This window comes from Bos javanicus, chromosome 3 (assembly GCF_032452875.1).
Source record: "Bos javanicus breed banteng chromosome 3, ARS-OSU_banteng_1.0, whole genome shotgun sequence".
Taxonomy (NCBI): Eukaryota; Metazoa; Chordata; class Mammalia; order Artiodactyla; family Bovidae; genus Bos; species Bos javanicus.
In genome coordinates, this window is record NC_083870.1 from 21,571,431 (window position 1) to 21,596,343 (window position 24,913).

General features: G+C 46.2%; 3 protein-coding genes across 7 annotated transcripts in view; 2 read left to right on the top strand and 1 right to left on the bottom strand.

Moving 5' to 3' along the window:
- Positions 1-1,639: 1,639 nt before the first annotated feature.
- On the bottom strand, positions 1,640-18,250 carry POLR3GL (RNA polymerase III subunit GL). Of its 2 annotated transcripts, XM_061408630.1 has the most exons (9): positions 15,128-15,229; positions 14,863-15,021; positions 5,490-5,657; positions 5,028-5,157; positions 4,115-4,183; positions 3,500-3,556; positions 3,193-3,266; positions 2,949-3,062; positions 1,640-2,427 (listed from the first exon to the last, which is right to left on the bottom strand). In XM_061408630.1, exons 3-9 carry the CDS (start codon positions 5,613-5,615, stop codon positions 2,341-2,343), a joined length of 657 nt encoding a protein of 218 aa, XP_061264614.1. In that variant the 5' UTR covers positions 5,616-5,657; positions 14,863-15,021; positions 15,128-15,229; the 3' UTR covers positions 1,640-2,340. The 2 variants fall into 2 exon arrangements, with proteins under 2 accessions (XP_061264614.1, XP_061264620.1); XM_061408636.1 differs by lacking the exons at positions 14,863-15,021; positions 15,128-15,229 and adding an exon at positions 18,175-18,250.
- Positions 17,117-20,314, top strand: ANKRD34A (ankyrin repeat domain 34A). Of its 2 annotated transcripts, XM_061408601.1 has the most exons (3): positions 17,117-17,321; positions 17,424-17,487; positions 17,873-20,314. In XM_061408601.1, exon 3 carries the CDS (start codon positions 17,989-17,991, stop codon positions 19,471-19,473), a length of 1,485 nt encoding a protein of 494 aa, XP_061264585.1. In that variant the 5' UTR covers positions 17,117-17,321; positions 17,424-17,487; positions 17,873-17,988; the 3' UTR covers positions 19,474-20,314. The 2 variants fall into 2 exon arrangements, with proteins under 2 accessions (XP_061264585.1, XP_061264576.1); XM_061408592.1 differs by lacking the exon at positions 17,424-17,487.
- A 1,411-nt stretch (positions 20,315-21,725) lies between these two features.
- Positions 21,726-24,913, top strand: part of LIX1L (limb and CNS expressed 1 like) — a 30,308-nt gene continuing 27,120 nt past the window's right edge. For 2 of the 3 annotated variants that reach the window (XM_061408574.1, XM_061408581.1), the window contains exon 1: positions 21,726-22,108. In XM_061408574.1, coding sequence (XP_061264558.1) covers positions 21,817-22,108 — 292 coding nt within the window. In that variant the 5' untranslated portion in view covers positions 21,726-21,816. The remainder of the gene's footprint in view (positions 22,109-24,913) is intronic. The other variant, XM_061408569.1, reaches the window with a different exon arrangement.

Consider the following 24,913-nt stretch of genomic DNA (forward strand, 5'->3'; position numbering starts at 1 on the left):
ACAGATTCCCCAGAGGCCACTCTAACCTTTATCCTTTCCCCTATTTCATGGGAAAAGGATGTACGTGTAAAGAGGCAGACAGAGGTGTGTGTTCAGTCTCTCATCTAGAATTCTTCTTTGTTCCCACTCTTTTTTAAGTACACATGCTGGCATTAGGTGGGATTTAGGAGGCCAGTTGTGCCCCCTACATAGACACAGATCTAGTTAACCAGATAAGGTCTGGTGTGTGTGTATATGCAAGTGAGTTAGGCAAAAGAAGATTTTTTTCAGGGTCTTTTATTTTTGTTTCTTGCTGATTTCTTCCTAGCCACAATCATGGTGTATGTCTATGGAAAACCCCTGAGACAGGTCCCTTGGCCCCTCCCTCCAACACACTCACACAATACCTCAGAGAACTAGAAAAGGAAACACATCAATCATCACAAATGGCTCAATAACTCTGGAATGTTCTGTTTCTATTTCAGCTTCCTTCTCTGTTCTCGTGGCTGCTTCTTCCTATCACATTTACTACCTAATACTACCACATCCAAACCTGGCTTTTAAGGTGCTTTCCCTCAATGGAGTCACAGCCCCTGTTCCTTCTTCACAATGGGGTCAAAAATATCTAACAGCAGATTGCCAGTCTCTATCACTTGATGCCGCAGGGAATTCAATCTGCCTGCCTAAATATGGCTGGGGACTTTCTTGAAGTTTCTCCCGCCTCCCATCTTTATGGCTTTCAAATGTTTAGTAAGGTCGCTATGACAGCATCCACAGCTCTCTGTGCCTGTTTCCTTATCCAGTCCCTATTCTGGACACGCAGCTTGCCCGTGACTGTTGCATGTCAAGTGGCTGGAACCAATCAGTACGTCTAAGGCTTCCTCAGAAGCCAATCAGAGCCTAGGGAAGTGACCTCACCCAACGGGAGGACTGTGTGGGCGAGAAAGCACCTCCTAGAGCAGAGTGTCCCTAAGTCACTCCCTTTCTCCGCACCCTCCTTACTTCCTGTAAAGCAGTACTGCCTACCCCATCCCCCTCCACACCAAGGGAGTGAGAGAAAGGCTAACTAAATTCCACAGAAGAGAAACTGCAACTCAGCCACATAGCAGCTTCTGCAAGTGGAGAATAAGATATTCAGTAGGCTCCCTCTTCACAACACACCCTTCAAAGTGGGGTTCCCAGGGTCTGGAAGAGGGTGAGTGAGTGTGCTAAAGAACAATCAGCACCTCCTCCCTCTCCACACCTGGTTATCTTGACTCCACAAAAATAGCTGTAATCATTCCTTGTAAACAAGGACAAGATCAAGGTCAAGTGTGGGAACGTGAGAGCCTATGTCCCATGAACACATGTGAACAGAGACAATCACGTCCCCATTGCCTGAGGACCAGAAGCTCAGAAGCCAGCTGGTCTTCAGGGCATGGGTTGTTTACAGCTCACTCTGTGTAGCCCTGCAGATGAGTTCTGAATGTTCCTTGGCAGAGCTAGTTTGGGAGTAGCTGTCCCACCATGGGGGTAGGAGGGAAGGGGCAAAGAACAGGAAGGCTGTAATGCCCAGTGTGTTACACTGGACTCTCAACAGGTAAGGAGAGAAGAAAGGTTTACTAGGCATCCCCTTCATTCCTCCAGCCCTCTCCTAACTAGGCCTCACCCTAGACAGAGAGACAGATAAAAACATTTTATTGAAACTGTAAAACTGCCCTTATTCCTCTTAACTGCTCACACCCAGAAAGAACTATAAAAAATAGTTAGGGGCATGTATACAGCTATCTCAGCTCTAACAACTCCAGTCCTTGTTTTGACCCTCTTTTTTCCTTTCATACAACTGAGACACTGGTCCTTTGCCCTTTTCCCCAAGATATCAGAGGAGATACCACACCACAGGAGAGAGGGAGGGTAAGGGCAGAAAAGAGAGCTATCTACTGTCACTCCCCATTTCTGTCTCCAGGGACCAAACAGGTTGGCTGGATTCTAAGCAAAGGATTTGCTTGTCCACAAAACCAAACAATAGGAGACAGTTAGTCTCTGTGTACTAAATCAAGAAAGATATGAAGGTCCAGGGTATTGTTTAGAGTCTGTCTTCAGTATATGCTGCTGCTAAGTCACTTCAGTCGTGTCCGACTCTGTGCGACCCCGTAGATGGCAGCCCACTAGGCTCCCCTGTCCCTGGGATTCTCCAGGCAAGAACACTGGAGTGGGTTGCCATTTCCTTCTCCAATGCATGAAAGTGAAAAGTGAAAGTGAAGTTGCTCAGTGGTATCCGACCCTCAGCGACCCCATGGACTGCAGCCTTCCAGGCTCCTCCATCCATGGGATTTTCCAGGCAAGAGTACTGGAGTGGGGTGCCATTGCCTTCTCCGGTCTTCAGTATATAGCCTCATCCATATTGTCATCACTGTCACCCCCAAAGTCCTCCCCATTGTCAAAATATGACATGATGTAATCAGTTTCCTGAAATAGAAAAAAAGGAAGGGAGGAAGAAAGGTTAGGTCAGGCATGCTTTCAGCATTCTCCTTTCTCCCTAGGTACCAGTCTCCTCCCCTCCCAATCATAGCACTCCAGGCTTGGGAGGTCCCTGCAAGCTGTAGTTCACTCTTAAGAAGAGCCTAAGGTGGCTCAGAGGATAAAGCATCTTCCTGCAATGCAGGAGACCCAGGTTCGATCCCTGGGTTGGGAAGATCCTCTGGAGAAGGAAATGGCAACCCACTCCAGTATTCTTGACTGGAGAATCCCATGGACGGAGGAGCCTGGCGGACTACAGCCCACAGGGTCTTGCAAAGAGTCGGACACGACTAAGAGACTTCACTTTCACTTAAGGACAGATAAAGCGGAGGGTACTATCTTTTGTGGGCAGTATCTCCTTTGGCCCTCCAACCCTCTGAAGAGAACATCCCTGGTGGACAGAGTTGAGATCCCTAGAGCTTATGAGTGGAAAAGACGGGGGTCTGAGAATGAAAGGTGGTTCCCTTTACCTCTTCATGTTCTTCTTCATCATACTCCTCTTCTTCTTCCTCTTCCTTCTCTTCTTCTTCTTCTTTCTCCTCATCTTCCTCTGAAGTCACTTCTTCCTCCTTCTTCTCCAGAGTCTTATGTGAGCATGAACAGGAAGAGAAACCAGACTAAGCTCACAGAACGGGGAGAACTGAGGCACCCATGGGCCAAAGCAGAGGAATGAATCTGGGGCCCAGATGGGCTCTATTCACATTTCTTCCTTACCTCTAGTTTCTGTATTGTTTCCTCCTTATCTTCTGTGGTCTTAGGGGGTCTCTTGGGGAGTATAATGGTGGTCCCTGGTGAGAAGATCACAAGGTGAACCATGAGAGAGCAAACTTCCTTCTTAGCTGTCACCCTCTTGCATAGACCATGTCACTTTGCTGCCCTCCCGTGGCCACCAGGGCACCCAGCAGCCATACTGGGTAGATGGGGTAGGTAGGCATCGGGAGAGCAGGCAACACCACCAGCAGCCTTGGCCCTCCAGTTGATGAAGGAAATCTCTTTCCCTCCTTTTCCCAGATACACTCACGTTCCTTCTGTAGCTTCCGCACTCGGATCTTTAGCTCCCGGGGCAGACGTCGCCAATCTAGAAACAGCGGGAATGTAAAAATCAGCCAGACTCTGCCTGGGGTCTCCTAAGAATGGCAACTCTTTTAAAGGAGAGACAAGGATCAGGATTTCCCTGGTGGCTCAGAGGTTAAAGCATCTGCCTGCAATGTGAGAGACATGGGTTCGATCCCTGGGTTGGGAAGATCCCCTGGAGAAGGAAATAGCAACCCACTCCAGTATTCTTGCCTGGTGAATCCCATGGACAGAGGAGCCTGGTGGGCTACAGTCCACGAGGTCACAAAGAGTCGGACACGACTGAGTGACTTCACTTCACTTCACTTCAAGGATCAGGGTAAGGGTGAGGAAGGAAAGGGTTGGGTCAAAGTTGCTTGGAACAGAACTGTGGTTTGGATACCTCCAGAGGAGTAGGGGACATTTACCAGGTTTTTAGATAGAGCTTGTGAGTATGCTGGAGCACATCTAAGCCTTCTGAATAGGGTGGAGGTTGGGGACAGAGGAGGGTGGATAGGGTGGTGGCTCGAAGCAGCTCAAGCATTTGAAAGAAAAGAAGTCAATGTAAGGGCCCATCACCTACCAGGGTTCCAATCGATGGCATTGTCAATCGGCCCTGACATCTGATATTTGTCTGAGTAACGTTCCACATCTGAGGGATCAGAGGTCAAGGGTCAAAGTTTTATCCTATCAGAATCCTCGGGTTCTTCCTGAGGATCTAGCCCTCTCAAAACTCAGAAATTGTCTTCCTCACCCCAAACCCAGAGCCCAGGGAGGGCAGCTTCAGTGAGGACCTTCAATACTCTTTTAACCTGTCTTTTCACCACCCCAAATTGCAATGTTTTTGCTATCTCTCTTAACCCTAAGGCATGGCTATATTGACTGGGAGTGTGTTACAATGGAAAGTATACTAGAGCAAGAAAATAGGGTTTCTGTCTTCCCTCTACTCCTTGTTCACGGGAGTAACTTGGGCAAGTCTTTTAACTGTCTGAACTTCAGCTTCTAGAGCTTTAGGAGGAAAGTACCAGTTGTCAGTACACTGAAATACTATACTTCCACACCAACTGGTAAATACCCACTATCCCAGGCCTCCCAAGTATGCCCCCTTCTCCAGTCCCTCCTGGCTCCATGACCTCTCCATGAGCCACAAACGAAAGGGCTAATATTTTAATTTGCAGGGCTTCTCAGAGACCCTTCTCAACTCCTTCTGACTGGTTAGTGCCTGCAATATCCAGATTGTTAAAAAATTTTTAATACACCTCCCCATTTATATCTGTAAAATGGGCACCTTAATACATAAGCTCTCACTGTCCAAGACTATTGTGAAACTCAAAACAAACCATGGATACCATAATGCATTTCAAATGCAGGGGTAATTACTATGATCTCCCCAGCTAGGCAGTGAGCTTTCTGTGTCTCTTCTGACCTCTGTGGGGCCCCAGTGGTGCTAAGTACGGGGCACAACTCACGAAAGGCACTCAGAACATTCAACTAACCTCTCTTGGGGACAGCAGGCCGGATGAAGTAGGGGAGCTGCCGCATGGCACCTCGAAGCTCCTGCTTCAGGGCCAGGACATATTCCCCTTCCTCTCCTGAGGGCAGAGGCACTGGGCGGAACTCCAAGGGCTAAGAAGGCAGAGGCAATGGTCAGTTCAGAGAAAAAAATGTTGGATCTAGGAGGGCCTCTCCTCTCCCCACACTTCTATCCAATGCTCCCATTGAGCAGGGGACCAAAGGCAAATGCTGGGAGCAACACAGAATTTTGGAAGCTGGGGAAGCAGAGTATAAAAAGTAAGGGCAGACACTTCCTAGTCTGGAAAACATCCCACGTAAGTTGCAAGTACAGAGACAGGGAGGGGCCAGATAAAGATGATTTTGATGACCCAGGAGGAATCCAGGATTGCATACAGTCAGTCAATGGCATAAGGGAGTCTTGGGAAAGGTGGGCAGACACTCACAGGGAAGAGTGGAGAAGGCTGTAGGGTGGGTGGGGGCAAAGCATCCCCCTTTCCAATGCCCACAGCCTCCACGTTGAAGGTCAACTGGCCCCGGCCACAACCCCGGCCCCCACCCCGGCTGGCCATGATGGAGGGGGCCTGGGGATTCAGACATCCAATGGGAAAAACCTGATAAAGACAAAAACAAAGAGAAAAAGTACAGTAGAGTGGACAGGAAACCAGGGAGGTACAAGACACTCAAATTGTTTCTCCCAGAGACCTGAAAAGCCAGTTTAATTCAATGAATTTTGAGAAGGCATGGTGCCAGGCAAGGTATTTCTGAAAATATAAATAAGGATGAGACATGGTCCCAACAGGACAGATAATTGCAACATGGTGTAACTGGTGTAACTGAAGCACAGGAGGAAAGTGACTAGACACTTGGATAAAATTTCCCTATGTTCCCAAGTTAACTGGATGTTTATCATCAGATGCATACCTACATATGATCTTTGAATTCTTTCTCTCTCTCACTTTCCAAACCCAACTAGGCCCCAATTCAATCTAATGCAATGCATTTCAGCAAAACATTTATTAAGCATCTACCATGAAAAAGGTAGTGTGCTAGACACTGTGAGGGAACAGAAATGAGTCATCAGTCTCACTGTCAATTGGTTGGGGGTGGGGGGGGCTGTGTGAGAAGAAATATTACACTCAAACAGATTTTTTTAAACGCCACTTGGAAACACAGAATCTTAGAACTGGAAAGACACATGGAGTCTTCTAGCTCAATAATCCTCCCAGTACAGTACTACCTTCTGTAAATTGTCAGTCATTCAGCTTCTGGTGGCATTTTCCTAAAGAGATGGTGTCCTTTTCCCCCAAGGCAGCCCCTTCCATGTGATCAACTGTGATGAATTGAAAGTTCTTCCTGCTACTGTAACTGAACTCTGCCTCTTACCATCATTTTTGAAAAACCAGTCAGATAGGCCGGGAAATTCAAGAAAGTCATCAAATGAAAAAGAAACTTGAAAGAAATTATATCCCAGTAGCAGGGAAGATACCTAGCACCCAGATCTTGGTTTCTCATACCACTCTCCAGCAAAAGGAACCAGGGCTTCTTGGAGAAATGCAGCTTCTCCAATGGGGCAGGAAATACACAGGATGAGACTGAAGTATCTTGTAGTGCCAGAAAGTAAGAAAGTGCTCAAAAAACAACACACACATTGATGGGGCTCTGTCAAGGTACATAAGAGGCAAATGAAAGAGCTCCCAATGGCCAAAGCCTGAATAAGTTGAACCATAAAATAAAGTAGTATTGGAATGTAATATCAAAGTATAAGAAAAATATCCAGAGACTATACTGATATATAAATAAACATTTGAACAAATTAATACATGGGAGAGGAAAAAAAATCCCATATGCAGAATTCTAAATAAATTATGTAGAAAGAAAGCGTTAGTCGTTTAGTTGTGCCCGCCTCTTTAAAACCCCGTGAACTGTAGCCCACCAGGCTCCTCTGTCCGTGGAATTCTCCAGGCAAGAATACTGGAGTAGGTTGCCATTCCCTTCTCCAGGGGATCCTCCCAACCCAGTGATCAAACCTAGGTCTCCTGCATTGCAGGCAGATGCTTTACCATCTGAACCAGCAGGGATTTCACCCTAAAAGGGGAAAGTGTAATTCCTCACTGCTTAAGTATGGCCTGTGCATAGGGAATTTTGTCCAAAACAATTTTGGAAAGGGTGGGGATGGTAACTTTACGGTATAGAAATTGGACAAGCATTACTTCAGTCAGGTGACCAAGGTCAACATGAATGACTTTAAATCATATCATTAGTATGTACCCTTGTGTGCTCAGTCATGTTGAACTCTTTATGGCCCCTTGGACTGTAGTTCACCAGGCTCCTCTGGCCATGGAATTTTCCAGGCAAGAATACTGGAGTGGGTTGCCATTTCTTCTCTAGGAGATCTTCCTGACCCAGAGATTGAACCTCTGTCCCTAGCGTCTCCTGCATTGGCAGGCAGATCCTTTACCACTAGCAGATGTGATATCTTCCTCCCCCAAACTGATACCCCAGTCTGTAAACAGGAGGAAAAAAGCAGACAAATTCCAATGGAGAAGCATCTTACAATATATGTGACTAGTACTCTTCAAAACTGTCAGGGTCATCAAAAACAAGAAAAGTTCACACTTCCATTGTAAAAGAGAGCTGTCCTAGTGGTAGCATTCTTAAAAAAAAAAAAAAATTCCTTTTGTTTTCTAATTTCAGAAGTAAAAGTAAGTCAAGTCACTCAGTCGTGTCTGACTCTGTGACCCCATGGCTTCTCCGTCCATGGGATTTTCCGGCAAGAATACTGGAGTGGGTTGCCATTTCCTTCTCCAGGAGATCTTCCCAACCCAGGGACTGAACCCAGGTCTCCACATTGTAGGCAGACAAACAATGGTACCCCACTCCAGTACTCTTCCCTGGAAAGTCCCATGGACGGAGGAGCCTGGTAGGCTGCAGTCCATGGGGTCGCTAAGAGTCGGACACGACTGAGTGACTTCACTTTCACTTTTCACTTTCATGCATTGGAGAAGGAAATGGCAACCCACTCCAGTGTTCTTGCCTGGAGAATCCCAGGGACAGGGGAGCCAGGTGGGCTGCCGTCTATGGGGTCATACAGAGTCGGACACGACTGAAGCGACTTAGCAGCAGCAGCAGCAGCAGAAAACTTGAAAAGATACAAATGAGGTATAAAGAAAAACATCTACTAACCACGATGTAGTAATAATCATTATGAATATTTGCATATGCATCCTTTTAATTCCACTTCTGTATTATACATACAGTTTGTGCATATGTAAGTGTCTATATATATAGACATAATAAGGCCATGATAACTAATTGTAATGTGGTATCCTGGACAGGATCCTGGAACAGAAGAAGAGCATTAGGTAAAACTAAGGAACTCCAAATCAAGTATAGACAATGTATCAATATTTATTCATTAATTATAACAAATATACCATATTATTATGTTAATAATAGGGGAAACTGGTGCCAGGGTGTATGGAAACTTTTTGTACTATCTGCTCAGTTTTTCTGTAAATCTCAAAGTGTTTTAAGAAATAAAATCTATTAATAAAGAAAGAAACATGAGTTATCAATTCAAAATTCACAGTTCTCTGATCTTCCTTGTTTTTAATTACCCTGACAGTTTTATTAAAGATTACTGGTCAAATATATTATAGGATGTTCCTCTATTGGAATTTTTCTGAGGTTTTTCTCTTGATTAGACTGGGGTTGTGGATTTGGAGGCAGATGATCAACAAGATAAAGTGACACTTTCATCACATCATATAAGCATACATACTAATAACATGTTAGTTATGGAACAATAAGAGACAATATACATAATCGTAACCTCTCAAATTAGTGGTTCATGATAAAATTGCTCCCACAGTCCAGAGAAGAGAGAAAGCTAAGAGGACTAGGATGGTGAGGGGAGGCTTTAGGAATCACAAGGTCCCAAGTTTGGATCAGGCCTTAAAATCATGTTTCCTTTCTTTCTTTCAACAAATATTTATTGAGCATCTACTGTAATCCACTATAACTTGTAGCTCAGTTGGTAAAGAATTTGCCTACAATGCAGGAGACCCAGGTTTGATTCCTGTGTCAGGAAGATCCCCTGGAGAAGGAAATGGTAACCCACTATAGTATTCTTGCCTGGAGAATCCCATAGACAGAGGAGCCTGGCAGGCTACAGTCCATGGGGTCGGAAGAGTCAGACATGACTTAGCAACTAAACCACAACCACCACCACTATAAGCCAGACATAATGCTAGACAATGGAGATCATGGTGAATCCTTTACTTTAGACATTCAGCTTTCCTTTGATAAACCATATCTAATAAACTGTTATCCAGCTTCAATTTAAACTTTTTAGCAAATCTTTTTATCTCACTTTACAAGTCATTCCACTTTTGGATAATTGTTCTTTAATCAAAATCCAACAAATAAAACAAGAAATATATGACTCAACAAAATGCACTTCACAAAAGATGTCAGGGAAAAAAAGATTTAAAAATATATACAAGGTAATCTATTTTGTCAAACTTACACACACCCATACATATAAGTAAAAAAGTTGTTCTTTTTCAAAAAATTAATTTATTTTTTATTGAAGGATAATTGCTTTACAGAAAAGTTTTTCTTAAAGGGTATACAACAAGAATTAACATTGGTTAATTTAAGGTGATGGGTTTTGGAGATTTTTTGGTAATATATATTTTAAGCATTGTTTTTCCTCTGTACCAAAAAGGTATTGCTTTTATAATAAGAGGAAAATATTCATTAGAAAATTAAAAATATAGTAACTGAATAGTAGATGAGATTAACAATATGTAACAGGAAGGAGAGGGTAGGGAAATGTTTGCTTAAGAAATCTAGAAAGCTTCAAGTCCAACTGCCATGAAAAATGTGAGGAAAAGACAGCTGTTAATGAGCTATCACCTCACATTAGTCAGAATGGCCATCATCAAAAAGTCTACAAACAATAAATGCTGGAGAGGGTGCGGAGAAAAGGGAACCCTCCTACACTGTTGGTGGGAATGTAAACTGGTACAGACACTATGGGGAACAGCATGAAGATTCCTTTAAAAACTAAAATTAGAACTACCATATGACCCAGAAATCTCACTCCTAGGCGCATACTTGGAGAAAACCATAATTCAAAAAGATACATGCACCCCAATGTTGACTGCAGCACTTTTTGCAATAGCCATGATATGGAGGCAACCTAAATGTACATCGACAGATAAACAAATAAAGATGGTGTGATACATATAATACAATACAATGGAATATTACTCAGCTATAAAAAGGAATGAAATTCTGCCATCTGCAGAGACTTGGATGGACCTAGAAACTGCCATACAGAGTGAAGTAAGTCAGAAAGAGAAAAATCAATATCATACATTAACACATATATGTGGAATCTAGAAAAATGGTGTAGATGATCTTATTTGCAAAGCAAAAAGAGACAGACGTAGAAAACAAACATGGATACCAAGGGGTAAGAGGGTGGGTGGGATGAATTGGGAGACTGGGATCTACATATATACACCATTGATACTATGTATACAATAGATAACTAATGAGAACCTACTGTGCAGCACAGGGAACTTTACTCAGTGCTCTATGGTGATCTAAATGGGAAAGAAATCTAAAAAAGAGAGGATATATGTATACATACAGCTGATTGACTTTGCTGTGCAGCAGAAACTAACACATGTAAAGTCTAATAAGAAGTAATAAACAAATAAACAAAAACAGCTGTTAGTTAATAGATTAAACTGTAATCTGACTTAAAGAACACATTAGGTGAGAGGTCCTGTCTTATAGATGAGAGAGAGGGAGTAAGAATTTGCCATTGTGTTTTCAGGCCCTTTCAAGGGAAAACACTCTTAACTAGCCAGCTTAGGTATCCCTCCATCTGATAGATACAGTTCTATCAATGGAGACAGGAGCTGTTTTGATTGCAAAGCAGTGAGGAGTTAAGAAAAGGCCATGAGCTTTGAGGTGAGACAAATCTAACTCCATTTCCACATACTGACCAAGTGACCCTCAAGAAATGTGGGGTAAAAAGAAGACAGATTTGGAAGAAAAGTTATGACCAACCTAGATAGCATATTCAAAAGCAGAGACATTCAAAAGCAGAGCATTCAAAAACCTTTGCCAACAAAGGTTCGTCTAGTCAAGGCTATGGTTTTTCCTGTGGTCATGTATGGATGTGAGAGTTGGACTGTGAAGAAGGCTGAGCGCCGAAGAATTGATGCTTTTGAACTGTGGTGTTGGAGAAGACTCTTGAGAGTCCCTTGGACTGCAAGGAGATCCAACCAGTCCATTCTGGAGATCAGCCCTGGGATTTCTTTGGAGGGAATGATGCTAAAGCTGAAACTCCAGTACTCTGGCCACCTGATGCGAAGAGTTGACTTCATTGGAAAAGACTCTGATGCTGGGAGGGATTGGGGGCAGGAGGAGAAGGGGACGACAGAGGATGAGATGGCTGGATGGCATCACTGACTCGATGGACGTGAGTCTGAATGAACTCCGGGAGCTGGTGATGGACAGGGAGGCCTGGCGTGCTGCAATCATGGGGTCACAAAGAGTCGGACACAACTGAGCGACTGAACTGAACTGAACCTGGTGGTTAGGAAACTGTAAACCATCCATCTGTACCCTACGCAGCTCAGGAATCTACAAGGCTCTTCTATTTAAGATTGTGATTAAGTGATTATGATTCTTGAAGATGTTCAAGGTTTCCTATAATCTGGTCCCAAACTAGCCCTCCATAAACATCACACATTCTCCTTCCCCCATAAACAACATCCAACATATGTTATACTCATTCCCAACTGAGCCATAATTGTTTTAATATGGTAGAAATTACTAAAAAGCCTTTCTTAAATTTGATGTTATTGCTTTTCTGTATTTTTTTTTTTTGAAAACTGCTTCTTAGTAACTTCTACTACATTACACAGTTCAGCACAGTTGGGAATGAGTATAACATATGTGAGATCCTGTTGATTGTGGGGGAAGGGGAGTGCAAGAGTGAATAATAGGGAGGGTTGATGTTTCCTTATCTGTAAAATGGAAATAATAATAAAAACAACCTTAATTCATTCAACGAATATTTACTCAGTTCTTATTCAGTGTCATGCACTGTTTCAAATGCTAGGGATGTAGCAGTGAGCAAAATGGACAAAAACTGCTGCACCCATGGAGTTTAAAAGGAGCTTACATTGTAATGGAGGTCTCAGTATACAAATGTTTCAAGTCATGAGACTGGGAGAGATTCCTAAAGGAGTGGATGTGAAGAGAGAAAAGACGAGATCCAGGGACTGAGGCTTGGAGCACTCTAACGTTTAGAATTTGCTATATTTGTAATAAATAAGACAAAGATTTAACACTCTTATTATATTAGAACTCATGGAAATGAAGAAAAATCATCCCAATAGAATAAATATGCAAAGAACATGAATAGACAATTAACAAAGAATGGTCAAACTATTTTTTATCTATAAAATTGGCAAAGATTTAAAAATTAATCAGGCTTCCATGAGTTTTTTTGAAGTGGACACTCTCATACCTCACTGGAAGAATTATAAATACAGTATTTTGGGTGAGCAGTTTGACTCTTTGAATCTACAGCCTTTTAAAAGTTAATATATCCTTAATCCAGCAATCCCACTTTTAAAACTTATCCAAAGAAATCACCAGATACATAGTCAGAGATATAAAAGCATGTTTATCAAAGAGCTATCCATAGTAGCACAAATTCTGAAATAACCTAAATAGTCCAACAAAAAATGAATGGTTGGGGCTTCCTTACTGGAGAAGGAAATGGCAACCTACTCCAGTATTCTTGCCTGGAGAATCCCGTGGACATAGGAGCCTGGTGGGCTGCTGTCCATGGGGTCGAACAGAGTCCGACACGGCTGAAGCGACTTAGCATGCATACACTGGAGGAAATGGCAACCCACTGCAGTATTCTTGCCTGGAAAATCCCAGGGACAGAGGAGCCTGGTAGGCTGCCGTCTATGGGGTCGCACAGGGTCAGACATGACTGAAGGGACTTATTAGCAGCAGCAGCAGCAGCAGCAGCAGCAGCAGCAGCAGCAGCAGCAGCAGGGGCTTTCTCAGTGGTCCAGTGGTTAAGAATCTGCCTTGCAACACAAGGGACACTGGTTCAGTCCCTGGTCCTGGAAGATCCCACATGCCATGGAGCACCTAAGCCCGTCTGCCGCAACCACTGAGCCCAGGCATTGCAACTTCTGAAACCCATGTGCTTAGAGCCTGTGCTCCTCAACAAAAGAAGCCACTGCAATGAGAAGCCCACACACCGCAACAAAGAGTAGCCCCCACTTGCCATAACTAAGACACAACTAGAGAAAGTCTACTTGAAGAAATGAAGACCCACCACAGCCAATAAATAAATAAATCTTAAACAAAAAAAAGACCTAATGACCAACTTCAATAAGGCTTTATTTTTAAAAATATGAATGGTTAAAAAAAATCAAATATCTATCTTAGACTATTATGTAGACATAATAAAAATTTCAAATAATATTTAAAGACAGAAAAATGTTCACAATATGATGTAAAGTGGAGAAAGCATAATAAAAGGTTGTATTTGTCGTACGGCCCTATATGTGTAATATAAACACAAAAACACATATACATATGTATACATGCAGGAAATAAATTGAAGGGATTCATTGTCATGATATAGAAAACAAAGAGATGATTATCTTTAAGAATGTTACCATTAGGACAGTTCTGTCTCTTTTACAGTGAAAATGTGGAATACATTTTGTTGAGCCATATATTTCTTGTATTTGTTGGATATTGATTGAAGATCAAAGTGAGATAGGAAGTTCTCTTACTAAAAAGTTTAAACAGAAGCTGGATAATAATTTACTAAATATGGTTTATCAGAGGAAGGATGCATATCTAAAGGATTCACTATGATCCCCATTCTCCAGCATTATGTCTGACATATAGTAGATGCTCAATAAATATTTGGCTGAAAGAATGAATACATGACTCCTAAGGTCTGTTCCAAACTTGAGACCTTGTGATTCCTAAAGGCTCCCTTCACCATCCCAGTCCTCTTAGCTTTCTCCCTTCTCTGGACTTTGGGACCAATTTACATTATGAACCACCAACTTAAGAGGTCATAATGATATACTGTATTGTATTTTACTTTGTGTTTTATTAATTGCTCCCTAATTACATCAGAAGTTTAAATTCTTCCTTTCCAATCAAGTCCATCCAATTAACTTTTCCTGGGCACTGTGCATTTAATACATAATACATTGCATTGTATTAAATACTAGAACTTGCCCTACCAAACTTTATATTCTAAGTAGAACAGAAACATTAAAGAGGGAGAGGGCACTAAGGGCTCCAGTAAAAGTACACATAAAATGCTATCATCAGACTGAGGAACAATTAATCCTGAAAAAAAAAAAATTGGTCCAGGAAAGCTACAGGTAGGAGGTAATATTTCATCAGAGTTTTGATAGACAACGGGAGTCTGTCAAGCTCTTAGTACTAATAGATTTAGGGGAAGCTGGTTCACAGGAAAGAGTCAGAGGTATCAGAGAGAGTCTTCCACTTTCTCCTTTAATATATCTCCCCTTTGCGCGAAGGAAAACTATAGTTCTCCAGTGTATAATCAACACAGCAAAGGGAGCCCACAGGGAGAGGGTGGGGAACTAGAAGGGGGCAGATCCAACAGGCTGCCGGAAAGCGTTGTCTCTCTAGCTAGCAGCTGGTCCCTGGTGAACTAGTTCGGGAGGTGCGGGATGGAACCAGGTCAGAGCCACCAAGTCGGGGCCTTACCTGCTGCCCCTCCCCCACGCGGAAAACACGCCGCAGCCAACTTGAAATTTGCCTGTCTTCTTCAAGCTGGTGGCGTTCTAGGTCCGCCTCCCAGAGCTCCCCATTGGTGAGTTCTCCCAGCCAATCTAGGGGGAGCCGAAGAGGTCCGCCCACTTGAAGCTGAGGAGGGGAGGGAGGGAGAGAGTTAGCCGGAACTCAGGCTAGCAAGCCGGGTGAGTAGAAAGATGGGGTTGCAGAACCAACCAGGAGGTCAGTCATTTCAGACCTCATCTCAGAAGGAGGACCTCTTGGCCTGGCGACGGTTCACAGAGGGAAGCTGATCCTTAGATTTCACCGAGGGACTCTATAGAAAGAGCTTCCACAGAGAAAGAAAGCTCTGTGAAACCTGCTCCCTTAGGGATCATTCTTTTTGTGGCTTCACATTTGGCCTCTCCTCCATTCCTCCAGTCTTCCCTTCAGTTCTGTGCCGCTTCCCTCCTTTCTTTTCTAGAAAAATGTTTTCCTGTAGGTTGCTGCCATGTCTGTGAGAAGATGGAAAGAGGCTTTGGGAAAGGAAGGATTAAGAAATCAGATAACCAGAGTTGGGGAGATAGGGCAGGAGTCCAGTGTTTACTGCATTTTCCACCTCCTTCCAGCTCCTCCTAGCCTTTGGTTAAAGAGGGGCGGGGGGGGGGGACGGGGGGGTTGGGAGGAGGGGTCCCACTTTCACACACACACACACAAAACAGAAACAATGGGGAAAGAGATCTGAGTAGAAATAGAATCTAGAAGTTAGTCAAGAACAATAACCCTGATGTCAGAGAAAATGGCCCTGGGAGTGAAGCCTCTGGACTGGGAAGGCTGTTGGTGGAATGGCAAGCACCCAGCCTTTGGAATAGGACAGAAACAGAGCTGTGAAGCTTTGGAGAACTGCTTAACTTTACTAAGTCACAGTTTCTTTATAAGAAAATAATTCCTACCTTATAGCATTGTTGTGAGGATTGGAGATAATGTGTGTACTTACATAATTGGCACATAGTTGGTTTCCAGTAAATGATGTGTGCATACTAAGTTGCTTCAGTTGTGTCCGACTCTTTGTGACCCTGTGGACTGCACCCTGCCAGGCTCTTCTGTTCATGGGATTCTCCAGGCAAGAATACTGGGGTGGGTTGCCATTTCCTTCTCCAGGGGATCTTCCCAACCCAGGGGTCGAAACATGGTACCTAATAAAAATGGGTAGCTTCCCTGCAAATATTTCTCTCTCCCCCTTCTTCAGGAACATTATGTCTTGTGTCTGGTGGCCTCCAGCCTCTGAATTATCTCAGGTGAGTTTTCCAAATCCTTAGGATTTTTTTCCTCACCCCCCTCCCCACTTCCCCTGATGCCTTCCAGCTGGACACAAACTCATTCCTAAAATATGCAGATGGAAGCTATGGTAACCATGGAGACAGGGCAGGTGGTGAGGAGAGGCAGAGACAGACACTGAGAGAAACCGACTGCTACAGATAGGAAGAAAAAAGACTTTAAGGAACGATTCAAACAGAGACCTTCAAACAAGATGGGAAAATGAGCCTAAGCAAGACCGAGAATAAATAGATGCAATGGGAGAGAATGTGTTACAAGGTTCATTCTTCTCTACCCCTTTTCTCTCTCTCTTCCTCCCATCCCTCCAAAAATATGGGGAGGAGGCATCTGGGAATAACCCCTTGCTGTATCTAAAAATGACCCCAACCTCCGCATACTTATTTAAGTCTGTATAAGGGAGCTGAGGTCCAAGTTTATTTGTGATGCATGTTCCGGTTGCGGGGAGGTGTAATGAAGATGTATCGCTGTGTCTGACTCCAGCTCCCCCTGACATTTAAACTAGGAGAAGGCAGCCAGATCCCTTGCCTCCCTCTGTACAGTAAAGACTCCAGTTGTGGATCCCATTGCCTCTCTCTTCACCTCTCTATATAGTGTACCATGTACTGTGTGGCAGGTCAGACCTGGTGCACCGGCGCGCATCAACGCACGAAGAGCGGAGAATGGGGATCTGCTGAAGCTAGACGAAGAATTGGGATGGTCCCAGTCTGGGTCGCGGAGGAGTCTCTTAAGGAACATTTAGGTTTGTTGTGACTGAGGGGCTAAGAAAGGGAAGTCAGGATTGGAGCCTCTAGCTTTTGAGGGTTTATGTGTGCATGGGTGGGGTAATGGTTTGGTGCCTGACGCCCCCACCCGCAGAGACTAGGCTATAAATAGGGAAGCATAGCTCCGCCCCCCCCCCCCCCCCCCAGCTTCTGTCCTCCGGAGCCGGCGCTGTGCCCGGGGCGCACCGGGAGGAGGGACCAGGATTCTGTGCCCGGGCGCAGATACTGACACCAAGGGAATCCGAGTGCCCACCCCCACGCCATGTGGGCCCCCAGGAACCCGGCTCCGCCACCCCAGCTGCCCCGTGGCCCTGGCCTCAGCCCTGGCCCGGAGGAGATTCTGCGGACTTACAGGTATCTATTTGGGTGCACAACCTGGGAGGGGAAACAGCAAGGAGTGATGAGGAATATAGCAGGGGCAAAAGAACCCCCCAATTCTCCCCCCACCCTTTTTAGGTCCCAAACGCAAGCTGCCTCCCTCCCCCCATTCAGTTTGTGGGGCTGTGGCAACCTAAAAGAGGTTAGGAATGGGACTGTGTGTGTGAATGTATGGGTGCATGTGTGTGGGTGGGTGGCGTTCAACATCCTAGAAAGGGGGATTCCAAGTGCGGATAAGAAAAGGGGGATGCTGGAAAGGTCTGATAAGCCGTGGGGTGAGGGTGGGGGTGCGGATATCCCTGCGCGTGCACGTACGCGTTTGCACGCGTGCTCGTCCTTCAGTGCGGGTGCACCCTTCTTATCTCCTCAGGCATGCGCTGGGGGGATGGGGGCGGCTCAGAGGCATGAGTTAGAAGAAGGACTGTGTACCATGCCGTGGAGATCTCCCCCATCCCACGCGGGTCCTTCCACCTGTGCCTCAGTTTCCCTGCCAGAATCAATAAATAAGATCTTTCTCTTTTTTGCAGGGATTGGCTTCGCCACTGAGCCCGCAGGCCTCTGCCAGCCACCACCCTCACCCCCCTAGGCGTCCTCGGCAGGTCCCAATCCCGGCTCCAACGGTGCTTTCTCCCCAGCGGCAGCTATGCTGCACACCGAGGGCCACGCTCTTCTTCGGGCCGTGGGTCAGGGTAAGCTACGTTTGGCCCGTTTGCTTCTGGAGGGGGGCGCCTACGTGAATGAGGGTGATGCTCAAGGGGAGACTGCGCTAATGGCGGCCTGTCGGGCCCGGTACGACGACCCCCAGAACAAGGCACGCATGGTACGCTACCTTCTGGAGCAAGGCGCGGACCCCAACATCGCAGATCGCCTAGGGCGCACGGCGCTCATGCACGCTTGCGCGGGTGGCGGGGGCGCCGCGGTGGCCTCCCTGCTCCTTGCCCATGGCGCGGACCCCTCAGTCCGAGATCACGCCGGCGCCTCGGCGCTAGTCCACGCCCTGGACCGCGGGGATCGAGAGACCCTTGCCACGCTGCTGGACGCCTGCAAGGCCAAGGGCACGGAGGTCATCATCATCACCACTGACACCTCGCCCTCCGGCACCAAGAAGACCCGCCAGTATCTCAATTCCCCACCGTCCCCGGGGGTGGAGGACCCCGCTCCCGCTCCTCCTAGCCCCGGAGTCTGCACGTCGCCTTCGGAAATCCAACTGCAGACTGCAGGAGCGGGAGGACGGGGATTGTTATCCCCTCGCGCCCAGGAAGAGGAGGAGAAGAGGGACGTATTTGAATTCCCTCTTCCAAAGCCCCCAGATGACCCCTCCCCTTCCGAGCCACTCCCCAAACCACCCCGCCATCCTCCAAAACCCCTCAAAAGGCTCAACTCCGAGCCCTGGGGCCTAGTGGCCCCTCCTCAACCTGTCCCGCCTGCCGAAGGGAGGCCGGGGTTCGAGCGCCTGACCGCCGAATTCAACGGCCTGACCCTGACAGGTCGACCGCGTCTTTCCCGACGTCACAGCACCGAAGGCCCAGAGGACCCGCCCCCGTGGGCGGAGAAAGTGACGGGTGGGGGTCCTCTCTCTCGCAGAAACACAGCGCCAGAAGCTCAGGAGTCTGGCCCCTCTTCAGGGCTGAGGCAGAAACTGAGCCGCATGGAGTCGGTGGAGCTCGATACTCCCGGAAATCTTTGCCCCGACTCGCCCGAGTGCAGCCGCCCGTCCCTGGAACGCCGCAGATATAGCGCCTCCCCGCTGACCCTCCCTCTAGCAGGCTCGATTTCCTCCCCACGCCAGTCTCAGGAGAGTCTTCCTGGGGCTGTATCTCCGCTGAGCGGGCGGAGGCGGAGTCCCGGGTTGCTGGAGCGGAGGGGCTCGGGGACGTTGCTCCTGGACCACATCGCACAAACGCGGCCAGGTTTCCTGCCCCCGCTCAATGTCAGCCCCCATCCTCCCATCCCCGACATTCGCCCGGGAGGTCGGGCGCCTTCGCTGCCCGCCCCTCCCCAGGCGGGGGCGCCAGGCTCTCCCAGGACCAAGCGCAAGTTGGTGAGACGCCACTCCATGCAGACTGAGCAGATCCGCCTGCTAGGGGGCTTCCAGAGTCTAGGCGGGCCAGGGGAGCCTGGGCGCTGAGGGGAGTGAGAGGAGCCAAGGCGGGTGGGGATCAGGACCTTGGGACGGGTGGGAAAACCAGTTCACACACACACTATGGACATAGAGGTCTCTTGCATGTGCTCATGGGCACGGTGCACACATACATGGGTAAACATGTGTCCACAAGCACAGTACTCGTATTTGCAGGGAAGGGTAAGTACTCTATTTATTGGGCATATAGACTCATGCATTCATGCCCTGGTCACTTCACAGTGCATATGGGAATTTCTCGTGCCCGTGGACACAGCGCACACAGGACCACTTGTGCTAGGGCCTCCAAAGGGTCCCAAACTCAACTTGTATTTGTTCAGAAGCATTAGGGAGCCCCTACTTATGGGTAATCTCCAATCTCTTTGCCCTCCTGCAACAATAATCCCTTGCTTTCCATGTATGCCCTGCAACACAGCCTGCTCATGATTTTGGACATGCTTCCCTCTTCGTGAATATCCCACCCCATTCTGCAGGTCTTGCTTTTCAATCCAGGCCTGGATCCTTGTTCACATCCTGCTTCCAGCCCTAACCACTTTTCGGGATAGCTTCTTTACTCCCCTTGGGAATATCCTGCAGCAATCCCCAGCCTCAGTTCTGCTGCTGCCCTCCCTGCTCTCAGCTTTACTTCTCAGCTTCCAGCTTTTTCTTCCCAGCCCATCCCCCCAACCAATACACCAGGTTGTTTCATTTTCCCAGGAGATGGGTCATGGGCTCTAAGCTGCTCTTCTGTCCATCTGAGCTTATGAACACCCCCACAGGTTGACATGGGGAGTAACCCTAAATCATTCCTCTCTCGACTTGATATATCAAATAAATGTGTTCAGAAGTCTCTGTTTTGTCACTTCTGCTGGGGGTGGAGGGTGTGGGGGAATGAGGACTAGGGAGGGAGGGTGATGCTAACTATAGCTAGCTAAAAAGATCAAGGGGATACTTCAAGGCTCCATCCACCTTCTTTCCAGGAAACCAATTGTGGTTGTAGAAGAGGCAAGTGTCCCATGTCTTGAAGATTTTAAGGCATCTGATAGGTTTTCATTTCCCTTCGTCTCCCCTATGTCCATCCTTAAATTCTTTAAGATTCCTACAAAGAATCTGCCCCCTCCACCATCAGCAGCTATATTACAGTAGATTAACTGTCCCTCTTTCAAGCTTCCTGCTTCTTGACCACTCACAGTTTTCCCCTGGTAGGGGGCTAACTTTCATCTCACCAACTGCATTTCATCCATTTTTTTTTTTCTACTTCTGCTTCTGTTTCCCCATCCTTGATTTCTGAGGCTCTGTTGGGTGGAGAGGGAGGGAGAGAGAGAAATAGTATAATTTCCACCTAGGTAAAAATGGTATGATATTCAACTGACAAAGGGTGGGTGTATGTATGTGCATGTGTGTAGTATGTGTGTAAGAGTAACAGTAATTGGAGGAACCCAGCCTGAAAGGTTCTATGAACAAAGGCACCTGTCTTAATTTGCCCCCTGGACCTTTCAGCTTGCTGGTTTTCTTCCTGTACTCTAACTCTTCCTTGCTCTAACGATAGGTAGGGGAGCAATTCTACTGTTTCTTCCTTCAACGTAGAATTGGTGAAATCAGAAAATTACCCAACAGTTCTGTATAACAAAAAGATTAAAATATTGGAAATCAGAAGACCTATTGTCTAAACCTCCTGGCTATTTAATTTTGGACAATATATCTAGCCTGTCAATTTCCTTATCCATAAAATAATAAAATCTAGCTAGTGATTGCAATTATTAGATAAGACAATCCACTAAAGTACATTGTATAGTGTCTGACGTACAGTAAGTATGTGCTCATTAAATGTCAGCATCTTTCCTTCCTTTAGCTCCACTATCAATTGCATATGATCTTGAACAAGTCATATCACTTCTCTGAGTCAGTTTCCTCATCTACATGTATGAAATGAAGTGATCGGACCAAGACTAAGAATCTTCTCATTCTGTCTACAGTTCTCCCCAGTCATACATCCAGGCCCCCCTTTTTCCCCCCTCTAGCCTCGCCCTAGGAGTCTGGCCCGCTTTCTAGTACTCGCAAAGATGCGCCGGAGCTAAGCTTCTCCAGGGTAGAGGTATCGCTTTTTCTCTTTGTAATTGGTTGCTCAGAACCTCCGCCTTCAATGATTTGCCTATGGTGGAGGGGCAACCGGCCAGCTCCCGCCCCATCTCTGGTGATTGGCATAGGACTTGGCTCGTCCCCGCCCCCGTTTGACTGACGGCTGGGCTCCGGCACCTCCTTCAGTCCCTGGGCGCTCGCTGGAGGGGGCGGCTGGGACCGTTAGCTCGCCAGGCTGGCAGGCTCCGGGCCGCTACTCCACTGGCGGCCGGGATGGAGACCTTGCGAGCGCAGCGACTGCAGCCTGGAGTGGGCACGAGCGGGAGGGGCACTCTGAGAGCGCTTCGGCCCGGAGTGACTGGGGCCGCGGCTGCCACCGCCACACCCCCAGCGGGCCCCCCGCCGGCCCCGCCGCCCCCCGCACCGCCCCCGCCGCCTCTGCTTCTGTCCGGGGCCGCCGGGCTGCCGCTGCCTCCCGGCGCCGCAGGCAGCCCTGTGGTACTGCGGGAGGCCGTGGAGGCCGTGGTGAGAAGCTTCGCCAAACACACGCAGGGCTATGGCCGAGGTGAGTCTGCGGGGTCTGGCCTCCTCCGGGACACCCTCTCTGTAAGGGAGCTTTGCTCCCACAGTCCTCTGGATCGCTTTTCCTGGCTCAGAGCCCTCACATGCATTTCCTTTTGGGGAGTTTCCTTCAGGGCTACACTCACACAGACACGCACACGCACAGACGCGCATATTCATACACACGTTTAAGCCTCTCACCCCTCCCCTTTATTGAGTTACTACTATATTCTTCAGGGACCCGTTTTTACAGATGTAGCCTTCTTTTCTTCCCAATCTTTTCCTCTTTAGAAATGGACTTCCTCCTGTAGCTTAGTGCTTTAACATCTCTCTGCCTTTACAGACCAGTCCCCATTGTGTGGGATCCTATCCTTTATCTCAGAACCAAGACATTTCTCAGCCACATCCTCTCAGTCTTTCTTCTGTGATCTCAGCAATTCCTGGGCTCCGGCTAATTTACTCTATCTCCTTAACCTTGACTTTTAAATTCTTTTCTTATGTCACTCTGAGATTTCCAGTGCAACTTCAGATTTACTGGGGAATTAGGCAGGGCTTTCACAAGTCACCTGTAAATAGTGCTTTTAAATTTGGACCCCCGCCAGCTTCCTGTGACTTAGTGCCCTACTTCGGTGTCTTTTTAAGTATGGAACCCCTAACTCCAGCTTCTCTGTCTGTCTGGCTCTGTTTTCCTGGCCCTTGCCCAGGAACTGAGGATAAATCCCAGGGCTTGGCTCTCTCAATGTTAAATTCAGTGGAAATGAGCCAGACAGAAACCCTATTTCCTTTAGAAATCTTCATCTTAAACATGCCTAATTTCCCGGGTTTCTGAAAAGGGGAATGTGAAGATTTTCTTTGTTGTTTGTGTTTAACCGGTGCAGGATATCATGAGTTTGAGTTCCAAGATTTATAGTGTAGAAAGAAATATATAGTAAGGGGTGTGGGGTACAGAATTCAGATCTGAAATTTCTGAGACATTACTTCTCTCTGCATGGTTAAGTCCCGCTTAACCTGGAAGTGACTGTATCTCTAACTTTCTATTTTGTCTCTTTAGGAGAGAAAGGTTGCAGGGCTTTCTTGTAATGACTTTTTTTTTCTTCCTTAGAAAGTGCAGTGAGAAGAGCACACACAAAGGCTTTGGAGTCAGACAAGTCTGGATTAAATCCCAGATTAAATCTCTGTCACTTGCCAGCTATGTCTCTGTGAAAGAGACTTAACTTCACTGAGCTTTGATTTCCTTTGGAATTATTGTCTCAATAAATGATATATTGCACCTGACAGATATAATAATGCGTACTTTAAAAATGATAAATATCCTCTCAAGTTTATTGGTTCATTTCTTTGGGAAGAATACATATTTTCTCTCACTGTTAAATCCTAACAGTGTAAACCCAATGATTCTTATGAAAACATTTTAAGATCCATTTTGCTTTATTTGCATAATGATACATTTCCCATCAGTTTCCCTTTGTTATTTAACATTTTAAACTGCTACCAAGGGGCTGGCATTCTGCTAGATGCTGGGAATACAAATGCATATTATCTTGAAATTCGTCATGAGGGAATTTAATTGTTTTTTCTAGTTTAACACCTAGATTTAACAGGGCACTGTAATGGAATTGCCATTAGCTATTGTCCTGTTACTTCATGCCTCTTTTAAATTGAGACCAAGGGAAGGTCTTTGCTTCTGAGCATAGGAGTAGCAACCCCAAATCTGAAGCCTTCTTCCTAGAATCTTATAGGTGTTTATTAAAATTGTAGAGGAGTGACTTTTTTTTTTTTTTGGTCTGTGTTACCTCAAGAAGCTCTGGTTTAAACTGAGCATCCTGTAAAAACTTTTTCATTTCCTTAGAAAGGATGAGGGTGAGGGTACAAGGGAATTATACTGACAAAGAGCAACCAGTTAACATTCAGACTCTCCAGCAATTCAGTCCTCCAGCTTGCCTACCTCACACCACAGTCCTTCTCATTATTTTTGAGTTTCTCATTTCCAGTCTGGGTGTCCAGCCAGTACTTTGGGAAAGTTTGGCAGATAGTTCAGCTTCAGGCAAGCAGAATCTCTGCCGATTTGGCTCAGAAGACTTTCACCACATGGAATCACTTACTCTGCTTCAATTAATAGGCAAAACTGCCACTGGCCTGTGTCCACACACCCTTGTGACTGATGGCATGATATTTGGGGGCTGGCCCTATTCCCCTGCATAAAATTTACTTTAGTCTTTGCCCAGACCAGTCCTCAATCCAGCAATGCTTTACTGGATTATCTTCAATTCAGATCTTTCATCTTCCTCCTGACTGCTCCAAATTCACCTTTTCCAGGCGTGGTCTTTAGATTTACCTTCACTCCTGTAGGCTCTCAGCATTAGATTCTTCTGTTATCTCACTTATTTGTCCTGTATCTCTCCCTGCAGTCCCCACCCAAAACACACACCGAGCTCAGTATGCTGTAGGATCTTAACCAGTTTAGTGCACAGGATTTGGAATCAGAGAATCTGGCCCTGTCAAATAGTGGCTGTGTGATCTTGGATAAATTACTTTCTCTCTCTAGGCCTCACCTGTTCCATTCATTCAGTTAATGAATATTTATTGATCACCAGGGGTGAACAAGAAACACAGTCCCTATCTTCATGGAGCTCACAGTCCACTCTATAGAGCATGTGTGAGAATTAATGATGCAATAAAACAGGACAATACAGCAGAAAGAGGATTGGTTTGGGAGGCAAACAAACATTGGTTCTGAATTCTGGTTCTGCCACTGTGGTCTGTTTCCTAACTTGTTCACCATTTGTTCAGTGGGTATTACAACACCTAT

Coding starts and splice junctions, on each gene's coding strand:
- POLR3GL (XM_061408636.1), bottom strand. CDS start 5,615: ATGGCCAGCCGGGGTGGGGGCCGGGGTTGTGGCCGGGGCCAGTTGACC. Junction 3,267..3,499: donor GCGGAAGCTACAGAAGGAAC/GTGAGTGTATCT, acceptor TCTTCTCACCAG/GGACCACCATTATACTCCCC. Junction 3,063..3,192: donor AAACAATACAGAAACTAGAG/GTAAGGAAGAAA, acceptor TGCTCACATAAG/ACTCTGGAGAAGAAGGAGGA.
- ANKRD34A (XM_061408601.1), top strand. CDS start 17,989: ATGCTGCACACCGAGGGCCACGCTCTTCTTCGGGCCGTGGGTCAGGGT.